The following is an 11,307-nucleotide window of genomic DNA, read 5'->3' as shown; positions in this document are numbered from 1 at the left end:
GGCTGTGCCTCGGGAGCCAGGCCTCTCCTCCGGGCTGGGTCACGGGAAGCTTTCCCGGGGACAGACCTAGTCGTCCTTAAGGAAAAAAAAAATTGTATATATATAGATATCGTAGCAGGAAACTTCTGGAATGGGCAGCTTCGAGGTAAAGGTTGCTTAATCCTTTAAATGTCTGTGGTAATTAAGCACAGGCATAAATCAGAGGCCGGCCGGTTAGGGCGTCCTACAGCGAGCTCTGGTTGGGAATCCTCCTCGGTCCTGGAATGGAGGGTCTGGGATTTCTCACGCTTGAGCAGCTCCTTCACCCCACCCGGTGACATTCCTTGGGGGACTCTTACCCCTGGCGCTGCGGGGGAAGCGTTGAGGCGTACAGCAGAGGAAGGACTGGCGGCTGAAAATAGCTGAGCTCCTCGAAGGAAAATATCCCCTTTGGGAGAGAGAGAGAGATATTCTCCCCCCCCCAAAAAAAGGGTACAGTGCTACATCTAGTACCTTAAATCACATGCTCCTTGGGTGTTACAGGGATTTTGTGCTTGTCTAAATAAAATCTGACTGCTCAGTTAATCAGTTCTGAATAGCTTGTGCCAAATTAATTATGAAGGTAACGGATAGAAAAGCTTAAGTCACTGTATTAAAATGATGAAGCTGAAGTGCTTTTCTTTCTCCACCCCCACCTCAGAGGCCAAAAATGCCAAAGAGGTGGCCCAACAGAATACAGATGGATCCCAGACACCTGCCGGCCACCCGCCTGCTGGTGCTAGCCAGAGCTCTGCTACCAAATGCCCGTTCCTGGCAGCTCAGATGAATCACAAGAACAGTAGTGTTTTCTGCAAAGCCAGCCTAGAACTCCAAGAGGATGTGCAGGAAATGCAGGCAGACAGGAAAGGTACGTATTCTGTGCGCTGAAGTGTTGGTTCCTTTCTAAGAGCTTCTGGTGCCTGACTTTTCTCTAGAGTGTACCAAGTCTAACAGTCACCACTTAAATTATGCAGGTAGGATTGTGGGAGACAGCAATAAAAAGCTGTTGGAGAATGTAGGTGTTAATGACCTGCCTGCAATATTGTGCGATGTTTCCCCTGGGTAATTTTGGTGTGGCAGTACCCTATGCTGTATTTTCATGTGCTAACTCTAAATGTGTGAATTGAGCCGTTATGCTTGCACCCAACGCGGATGCTTAGAACTGAAGAGAGCTTTACCAGGGTGCTGGTATAGACAAAGGTGGTATATCCAGAGAGGGAAGAAACCGGGTTGAGGTACTAGGCAAGTACCAGCGCAAATCCAAGCTGGAACGCAAGCAAACTTTTTTGTTTATGGAACTAAAGGGTGTTGGCTGGCTCGCAATCCTGATGCGGAAGGGCTGTCCTTTAAAGGAAGGAACTTTTCACTAATATCAGTAAAGCCTTGCTGTCTGTCTCAGGAAGCTTATTTTACTTTTCTGTTTGTTTTCTGTGGCATAGTTTTAAAAAAATAAATCTGTGCTAACTGAACAAAAAAACTAGGAACGAAAAGGAAGCAGCTAATTAGAATTCTGCCTTTGGTTAGGTGTGTACCAACTCTTTCAGATAAATGCTGTAGCTGTATAGGGTGGTTTTCTGAGTCATGATGAACCAAATGTGTTGTAAGGAAATTACATGTTGTATCGTCATCGATTAGCATGGCTTTCCTTTTGTCTCGTATAATGCAAAATTGTACGCAAGTAAAATAGTAGATCCTAACAGAGGCACATGGATTCAGGCACATGCTTCCTAAAGAATGAAGAGCTAGAGTTACTTAAAACGTTTGCTTTGCTGAACTCAACTTATTTCATTTTGTTTCAAACCAATTAAGCTCAATGGAATTTATTACAATGTCTGTAGGTACAGAATTTGCCAAAATACCAACTACTTCCGCAGTGAGGGACATTGAGACTGAGGGAGAAGAGCGAAGTGGCTTGCTGAAGAAGTTTAAGGACATTATGCTGAAGCAAAGACCAGAAAGTGTCTCTCACCTGCTTCAGGATAACTTGCCAAAATGTAAGATAGTCTGGCAAAACCCCCGTAGGCCTGGTCTCTTGTGATTATTTCCTGTGTGCTTAAGTCTCTGTCTCATTTCAGCTGTATCAACCTTCCAGTATGATCAGTTCTTTGAGAAAAAGATAGATGAAAAGAAGAAGGATCACACCTACCGAGTATTCAAAACAGTGAACCGAAAGGCACAGATCTTTCCTATGGCAGATGACTATACTGATTCTCTGATCACCAAGAAAGAGGTGTCTGTCTGGTGCAGCAATGATTACCTGGGGATGAGTCGTCACCCTCGTGTGTGCGGAGCAGTTATGTGAGTAGTGGTGTATTCTTAAGAGGCAGTGTCAAGCTATAGTGCCCTGTGGAAGCTTTTGTGGGAATGCTTCTGAAGAACTGATTTCTGTACCATGCTACATAAGCTGCTTCTGATAGTATTCTTAGTATATGCTTATGCTCTTCTTTTGAGTTGGGGTAGGTAACTTAGTATTTAGCCCCAGGGCTGCAGTATACCTGTTTGTCACTGACCCTGCTCCTTGGATTTTCCTCAGAAATCCCATAGATCATTGAATGATCATAAGAGTATTTTGGATTGGAAGGGACCTTTAAAGGTCATCTTGTCCAACTGTCCTGCAATGAGCAGATGTTACCAGATAAACTGGATGATGTAGTGCAGCTGTGCTCAGTAACAGTTTTCTTAGCTTATTGGATTCCTGAGTTGTGCAGGTTTTTCAAAGACCTTAAACTTAACAGCTGCATTTTGCAGCCAGTTCCTTTTTAGAACAATACCAATTATGTACTAGAGTGTTTTCGGCAATTCATTTGTGTGTCACGCAGTAATGCTAATGCTTCTCTTTGGGCCCTCTGTAGGGAGACACTGAAACAACACGGTGCTGGAGCAGGAGGCACAAGAAATATTTCAGGAACAAGCAAATTTCATGTTGATTTGGAAAAAGAACTGGCTGATCTTCATGGAAAAGATGCAGCACTGTTGTTCTCATCTTGCTTTGTAGCCAATGACTCCACCCTCTTCACTTTAGCTAAGATGCTGCCAGGTGAGATTTCAAACTGCACTCCCTATTTACCACAAAAACACAACCCTGCTTTAAGCAGTTGAGAGTACATTCCATACCCAAAAGGAGGATTCATCCTATTCGATCAGCAAAGTACTGTGGCTTTTTTTTATGCCATATTCAAGTTATTTTCAACTCATGCAAATCGCAGCCTACTGAGATTGAGAAACAGGAGCTAGGAACTGCAGAAGGCATTAGACAAAGATCAGAGTCTTCTGCATTTAAATGTAAATTCCACTTGAAAATGAGGCAGCAGGAATTTAGTGTCCCCTCACCCATAAGTATGCACTTCATTCCCTCTGTAACTTCAGAAGTTAGGAAAGTTAGATAAAAATACTAGGGACCTGGAAAACACTTCTGTATTTCCTTAAGCTCAAGTTTGTGTGAGTTTAAAGATCTAAAATAAGCCTTAAATACTATTCTTGCTTCATGATCTGTAACTTGCTCTTTTGATCAAGAGCGTTACTTCCTAGAACATGCTACCCTTACTGCCTGAACACTTAGCATACATAAAGCAATGCTGAGAATCAATTAATGCGTTCTATACTTAAAGTGTAACTGGGCTGTTCCCTCAGGTTGTGAGATCTACTCTGATTCTGGAAACCATGCCTCCATGATCCAGGGGATCCGAAACAGCAGGGTGCCAAAACACATATTTCGCCATAATGATGTCAACCATCTTCGAGAACTATTGAAGAAGTCTGATCCGTCTACCCCTAAAATTGTTGCATTTGAAACTGTTCACTCAATGGATGGTAAGTTGACGTCAGACCCTTCTGTCTCCTTCCAGTCCAGTTAGTGCTCAAATTGCCCATATCTTAGGTCAAGTGTACAGTGCCGTAAGAGTTTACATGAAAATAATCTTCCGAATTGCCTAGTGTTTGGGGGTACTTCTGTTATTTATCCAAGCTGAGTACAGGGAATCCTAAGCTGCCAATCACTGCTTTGCTTCCTAGGTGCAGTCTGTCCTCTGGAAGAGTTGTGTGACGTGGCCCACGAGCATGGGGCAATCACTTTTGTGGATGAGGTGCATGCTGTGGGGCTGTACGGAGCTCGAGGTGGTGGTATAGGAGACCGGGATGGAATCATGCACAAGATGGACATCATCTCTGGAACGCTTGGTATGCACAGCCTGGCACTTTTACAGAAGCTAAGGCAGCAAAGCTGCTGAGCAGCCAAATTAAGTGGGTTAACTCAAAATCAGTCTGTTCACACGAACTTGCTAAGGGCTGCTGGAGGCTAGGATTTTTCCAAAAGCCCAAAGGATTTAAGTATGCCCCACAGTTTGAAAAGGTTGTGTTAAGCTGCTTATACTGCCTTACAAATCAGTGAAGGTAGCACTGGGTGGTGGTGGTTGTTGTTCTTTAAACAAGCTAGCAAAAAGTCCTCCAGTGGCATATTACACAACTCAAGAATAAATTCAGGTGAGAATGCTAGTAGGGTAGTACTCTATATTTAGTAGTACTTAGTTCTTTTATGTGAAATGGAGTGCTCCTAATCTAGAAACCTGAGATGGGGAGTTATGTAAAGAGATTTGGCAAGAACTGAAGCAACTGCCATTATCTGAGTAGAATGCAGGCTTAGGTAAACTTACTAGTTTACTGCTGCAAATTGGAAAGTTGTCTAAACAGCTTCCAAAACATAAGTGAAATTTACATAAGTTCACGGCTTTGAAATTTACAATCTCAGGTTACAGCCTAATAGAAACAGCAGCATTCACCAGACACCCTAGTTCTACCTGTGGCTCCCTTCTGGTACCTGAGCATTTGGAAAGGGGCCGATATCAACCACACGATCACAGTAACAACCTTGTTTGCTCCTCAGGAGCATAGGCTATTTCTAGCATCTCTGAAACAGATTAACTTAAATCTGCTGAAAGACTTAGCGTTGACTCTTGGGGTCACTACTAAGGTCTATGCTTGATGATTGGGCTTATAAGGTGTTCCCCAAAAATCAAAACCTGAGTATTTGAGAGAATCTTGAACTGTCTTTGCTGTGTAATAACTAGATCCATGTTAACAGGATTGACTTAAAAACAAAGCTGTAACATGTGCTTTGTAAATACAAGATTAGGGGGAGGGGGGGCAGGCAGCTAGAATTGTTGCCTGCCCTGAGTACATTGAGTATGTAGTTAAAATAACTCATTCCTTCAAATGAAAAGCTATAATACTTCAAGCCATTCTAATAAGCAAAAGAAATAAGCTTGGTTGCCTCTTTCTTTTTTCCCCCACAGGCAAAGCATTTGGTTGTGTAGGGGGGTACATCTCCAGTACAAGTTCTCTGATAGACACTGTTCGCTCATATGCTGCTGGCTTTATTTTCACAACGTCCCTGCCACCAATGCTCTTAGCTGGTGCCCTGGAATCCGTCCGAACTCTGAAGAGCGCAGAGGGGCAAGTTCTGAGACGCCAGCACCAACGCAATGTGAAGCTTATGAGACAGATGCTGATGGATGCGGGGCTTCCTGTGGTGCACTGCCCCAGTCACATCATTCCAATAAGGGTGAGTACTTGGGCACTACAGTCCTGTGTCAACAGTATCCTGTTCTCCTGTCCATGATCACATTACACTTTCAGGTATTAGCTAACATTCACAAAGTTCAAATCTGTCCTAGTATTCAGGAGTGATGTGCTGGGGGTCTGGCTTAAGTTGACCCTGGCCTGCTATCAATGTTGTAAAGCAGAATGATAAAGTGTATGGAACCCACAATCTAAGAGTATGAAGAGAGCAAGGAGACTGGTAACAAGCTAGTAAAAAGAAGAGTTCAGGTATAAAGAGTTACCTGCCTAGGCTGCAATGGTGTGCTGGTGCCCCGAGGGTTCCACAGCACAAGCTTTTAGCTCTTCTTTCTGATGTATATGCTACTTATAGCAGTACAAGGAAGACAGCTAGCCACAAGAATCAAATCAGACTAGTTAAAGTTGCGCTGACCGTTCTGCCACCTTGCATGTTTTGGTTGATCATGGAACTTAAAATTTTGAACTTTAGGTTGCAGATGCTGCTAAAAATACAGAGATCTGTGACAAGCTGATGAGCCAGCACAGCATCTATGTCCAAGCCATCAACTACCCGACAGTTCCCCGTGGAGAAGAGCTGCTACGTATTGCCCCTACACCTCACCACACCCCTCAGATGATGAGTTATTTTCTTGGTGAGTGGATTCTTCCATCAGTGCAATGAAAATACCGGGTTGTCTATGTAGTCTGCATACTAAAGATGATACTACAAGACTCTTAAGTTTCAGATGCCACTAGCTGGACAGTGTCTTTCCAGTTGTGCAGCATACATAGTGCATACTTCTGCACTTCACACGTCATGCTCAAAGCAGGTTAAGGCCAGTGCACTGGCACACTGGAATAGGGTGTGCGAGGCCAGTGCAGCCCTGTACCCAGCCAGTTCTGTCACAGCCACCTCTGCTGGGGCTCTGCTCACACGTTGGCCAAACCGATCCACTTGTTATGTGAGGTCCAGAAAAATCTGCTGTCCCCTGCTGAGCTGTTAACCTGTCTTAAACATGGATCTGTCCAGGGAAAGTAGCTACTTGATCCTGTCAGAAGAGGTAGTGTGAGGATAGCTGAGACTTAGTTGCAGCCCAGTCACCTTGCTTAAGAGGTAAATTATGTCACAGTGCATTCCTGTTATCCCTCCTCACTTGCTAGGAAAATAGGTATGATGACACTTCTCTCCTGCTCCACTGCCTTAAGAATTGATCTTGATTAACTCTTCTGCTCCTAACAGAAAAACTGTTGGCTACGTGGAAGGACGTTGGTCTGGAGCTGAAACCACATTCATCAGCTGAATGCAACTTCTGTCGACGACCCCTACATTTCGAAGTGATGAGTGAACGGGAAAGATCCTACTTCAGTGGCATGAGCAAACTAGTATCTGTCAGTGCATGAAAGTAATGGTGTTAATTGTATTCTTGTCTAATTCTAGTACCCAGTCAGTAGCATTTTTAAATTGCTTAATAAGTATTTTAATCATAGTTAAAGCACTACGCTCTGAAAATAAATTTCTAGAGCCATTATGCCCTGTTGTGTCTTTATTTGCTTCTCCGCTTATCTTTGTAAGTGAAACTGAAGCATCAGTGGTTGGAAGGGCAGCTGGGGGTATAAAAGCAGTGGTCTACAGCTTAATGTCCTTCAACTGAAGTGCTGCTTTTCAGTGTGAGTGTGCCAAAAGAACTTCAGCAGTGTTTCCTGGTATGCTACAATGGATGGGTTTATTTCTCATGAAAAGAAAATTGGTATTTAAAGCTCCTCACAAGCTTCTACCTGAAAGCTTTTGAAAATATGCAGGTATCATAAGTACTACATACACACTAAAACTTAAGCAAGAGTATGCTACTTAAGAAATGCTTTATAATAATCTTCCACACACTTATTTGGCGGCAGGCATTTAAAATGGGTTTGCCACATGCTGTCTCCCTCTACTGCCCTGTCCTTTTGTAGTTGTGTGAACAAGCATTCTCCCTTTGGTGTTCAGCATGGTGCTCACTATTAAGAGGGGAAAAAAAATGCTAAGGGGATTTAATAAGTGGTATTTTGTGACTGCTTGACAGAAAACCGAGGTAGCTGGGAAACGGTAGATACAAGTTACCTCTGGCTGCCTGTGTCTCCAAGTCTGCATGGTCTGCCTTCCCGCACACTCAGAGCCAAACTTCAATGTAAAAGCTGATTATTAGTAATCAACCTAATAATTCAGGTCTCTGACAGAAGTCATTTAAGAGCATATCAGTGCTGCTTTTGCAACCCCTCTGAAAACTTAGGCCTTGTGCCTAATTGCCATGCTAGTTAATGCTTTCACAAATAGCAAGGGCATGCTTTGAACAAGGGGAAGTGATTTTCTGGGTGTATGGATGTACTCAGAGGTCCATATTGGCACAAAGTCCAGAGCAAAGCACTAAGCCGCTTCCTTCATGTACGGGCACGTCCAATAAGTGCTGCATGCTAGCTTTCACAAGTCATTGAACAGCTACTCTGTCCAAGTACTCTTGTTTTCCAGCTGTACCAGTCCAACCCCCAGCACTGCCTGTCGCTGTCACGCTCACAATATCACAAATAGCCACGTGTTGGGGAGACAGAAGCCCAAATTAAAACGAACCATCCGCTCCATCAGCTGTAAAGTCACCAGTCATTTAAGCATGTACTGAAGCACACTGCTGTTCTCAGAAAAATTCTTGTAAGAAATATGTGACTTCCCAGGCAGTCACATTTTTAAAAGCTGCCTTTTAAAAAGCCACTTGCCAGCCAGTCTAGTGGCTGCTGCCTCCGTCACGTGCAGGTGTTCTGCAGGAGGGAGGAAACTACCCACCACTGGGCTATAGGATTAACACAGTTCAGCTCTGTTGCTAAACAAGGCGGTTTATGAACTGCCACGCTCAAGCCCACCACCAGATTATCATAGAATAGCTTGGGTTGGAAGGCACCTTGAAGATCATGGAGTTCCATCCCCTGCCCTGGGCAGGGACACCCCCCCCCAGCCCAGGTTGCTCCAAGCCCCGTCCAACCTGGCCTTGAACACCTCCAGGGATGGGGCAGCCACAGCTTCTCGGGGCAACCTGCGCCAGCGGTTCACCACCCTCAGAGTGAAAAATGTCTTCCTAATATTTAATCTAAGTCTCCCCTCTTGCAGTGTGAAGCCATTCCCCCTCATCCTGTCACTACATGCCCTTGTACAAAGTCCTTCCCCAGCTCTCCTGTAGGCCCCCGTTAGGTACTGGGAGACTGCAGTAAGGTCTCCCCAGATATCAGGCATGCAAGTAGTTGCACTGCTGTTCAGGTGGATTATCTGTGACACCGTCCTGATCTTACTGAGACAAGTTCAGTGCTACTCAAGGAAAAATACAATGCCTCATCCCGACTTCTTTGCCTTGCCATGAGCAGTTTGTGGACTAAGACTCAATGAATATGCATCTTCGTTGCAGAGCTTTTCTCATTATATATCAGGTTACATTACTACATTAACTTGAGACATCAAATAAAAAGCCACAGATCCTGCATCAACCTCTCCTAGGGCAGTGTCCCCTACACCACGGCGTGCCTTCGGTGCCATTCCCAGCCGCTGGCACAGGCAGTCTATGGGGGGGGACGGGACACAACACACGATGTGTTGACTAATATATAGCCATAATTTGACAGTACAGTGTTACTTGCATTTCTAGTTTCTTCACTGAAAGCGTTCAGAATTGCCTCGGTGCGTTTTACATACCAGTTAATAAGCCCAGTTTTCCTTTCTAGTTTTTATAGCAGCTACTCTACATTCCGCACTGCGGAGGAGAAGAAGGAAGACACAGAAAGGGTACTGGCTATCAATCAGGAATCTCAAAACATTATTCCAAATAAGTCAGAGGAGAGAACCAAATCCTACAAGTCAAAGCTAGCAACCTTCGAAGTGACAGGAGCACGACTTAGCTCTGCACGTGGCCGTCGGTCCCTCCGCACCCATGAACGTCAGATGTGACAAGTTGCCTTAAGTTCGAGCGAGGGTGTGAAAGCAGAACACGTGGGCGGTAAGAGGCCAGCAGAAGTCCATCACTTTTAACCTGCAAAGGAAAGGCAAATCCAATGACACACAGTAAAGGATAAATTTTCCCCAATGAAAAGGCCAAAGAACAAAAAAAACAAACACACATTGTTTCCCAGCAAACAGAACTTGAATGGCGGGTTGCACAACAAGGGGTGCTTATGTAAGCTCTAGTTTGGTTTCTGGAAAATAATAGAGGAAGTAATCGGTAAAAGATGTTTAAAGTCTGAGACAAATGGTCCATGGCAGCGGCAGAGTAAGCAGGCAAGAACGCAGCTGTAAAGCCGCTGCTGACATTTGTCCGAGATGAAAATAATTCATCTAGTTGGGCATTGCATAGCCCTAAACTGACATCCACTGCCATTTCTCACCCTATTTACACAACAGAGAAGCCCCAGGTGGTACAGGGGCACTGAAAACGTCCCAAGTGCGAACAGGGGCACGTGTTCCCCATCACTGGGAGGAGGCATCAGGAAGGTGCTCTTCCCACCACGGCCAGGACCGGGTGCCAGGAGGGGCAGGCTGTGGTGTCTTCCACCCCCTCGCCTGCAGCACAGCCCCACCGGGCAGAGATGGCTCCTGCTAATGCTCATGAAGCTTTTGGGGGCCTTAGTTTTCTGCCAAGCCTCCGGCTGCTTGCTGGGGGCGGTTGGAGATAACGCGTGGGTTCAGCCCAGGAGGGGGAAACCAGTATCATGAGCTCCTGACCTTCATTTCTTTAGGGAACTGCACTGAAAAAACCCTATCAGGATGGGGATCAGCTTCTCCCACCAGCAGGACTTTGCCGCAGGAGGAGGAGGAGGAGGAGGATGCTGCCACCACTGCCGGGCTGTGCGCTCCCACCGCCTGTGCTGCACGAGGCGTTCATTCACCCCATCCAGCCCCAGCTGCCCCTTGCTGAAACACACTCCCGCAGGGAATAAATGCCCCGAAAACCCTTCCTAGCACCTGCTCTCGCTGCTGCTGCTTTCAGCCATTAACTTCATGCTGTTCCCTGGCCACCTATAGTTGTAATAACAACAATAATAATAGCTGGAGCATTATTAATGCCACCAGATTCATGGCTCTCATATCCCTGGTGCCTTGCACCCATTTATTTTGGGGCACATCTCTCTCGCTGCAGCATCTCACCCCCTGCTCAGTCTCCCAGGACTCACATTTACCAAGGTTTCTCTCCCAGCACGAGGAGGACCACACAGCCCCCGACACCGGGGCTTCGGAAGCCCCACGAGCTCCCCAATATCTGCAGCTCAGGGAAGAGGCTTCTGCCTGGTAGTGGGTATTTTGGAGCCCGTGCTGGTGGCTCACCACAGGCATTTCCCTTAGGGCGTGTTCAGCCCCTGAAAGACCTTTTCTCTCCTGGTCCCAAAAAGCAAACCCGTGTTTTACTCCCCTTAAAAATCCAAGATGAACTTTTCTCCCTGCAGCACCCACCACCTCTCAGGAGGTCCAGATGAATGCTCACAGCAGGTCTCAACCTAAACACCAGCAGCACAACCAAATAACTGCATCATGGGCCCAAATCCCCTGCTTTTCGTGTATTCAGATGGTCCAGCTAGCTACGCATCAGTCTGGGATTACGCCTTGGACTGACATTTGCTTTTAGATAATATTTACAACCTTAGCTGAGCCTCAAATCGTCGGGAATGACTGCTCACACCCCTGCCTGGAGGGACAGACAGGGTGCTTTAGGCACAAACAAGCTGTTG

The 11,307-nt window shown here is 45.6% G+C and overlaps 1 protein-coding gene across 1 annotated transcript in view; it reads left to right on the top strand.

The window, feature by feature from the left end:
- The window catches only part of ALAS1 (aminolevulinate, delta-, synthase 1), a 42,658-nt gene extending 35,561 nt beyond the window's left edge, over positions 1-7,097 (top strand). Inside the window, exons 2-10 of the mRNA XM_009891279.1 lie at positions 680-886; positions 1,857-2,012; positions 2,094-2,316; positions 2,871-3,055; positions 3,649-3,828; positions 4,030-4,194; positions 5,307-5,575; positions 6,062-6,224; positions 6,812-7,097. Of these exons, the coding sequence (XP_009889581.1) occupies positions 680-886; positions 1,857-2,012; positions 2,094-2,316; positions 2,871-3,055; positions 3,649-3,828; positions 4,030-4,194; positions 5,307-5,575; positions 6,062-6,224; positions 6,812-6,972 (1,709 nt within the window). The 3' untranslated portion in view covers positions 6,973-7,097. The remainder of the gene's footprint in view (positions 1-679; positions 887-1,856; positions 2,013-2,093; positions 2,317-2,870; positions 3,056-3,648; positions 3,829-4,029; positions 4,195-5,306; positions 5,576-6,061; positions 6,225-6,811) is intronic.
- The last annotated feature ends 4,210 nt before the right edge of the window (positions 7,098-11,307 follow it).

The sequence above is a fragment of the Charadrius vociferus genome, unplaced genomic scaffold, assembly GCF_000708025.1.
Source record: "Charadrius vociferus isolate BGI_N301 unplaced genomic scaffold, ASM70802v2 scaffold758, whole genome shotgun sequence".
NCBI classification, from domain to species: Eukaryota; Metazoa; Chordata; class Aves; order Charadriiformes; family Charadriidae; genus Charadrius; species Charadrius vociferus.
This window is presented reverse-complemented; position numbering and strand designations above follow the sequence as displayed.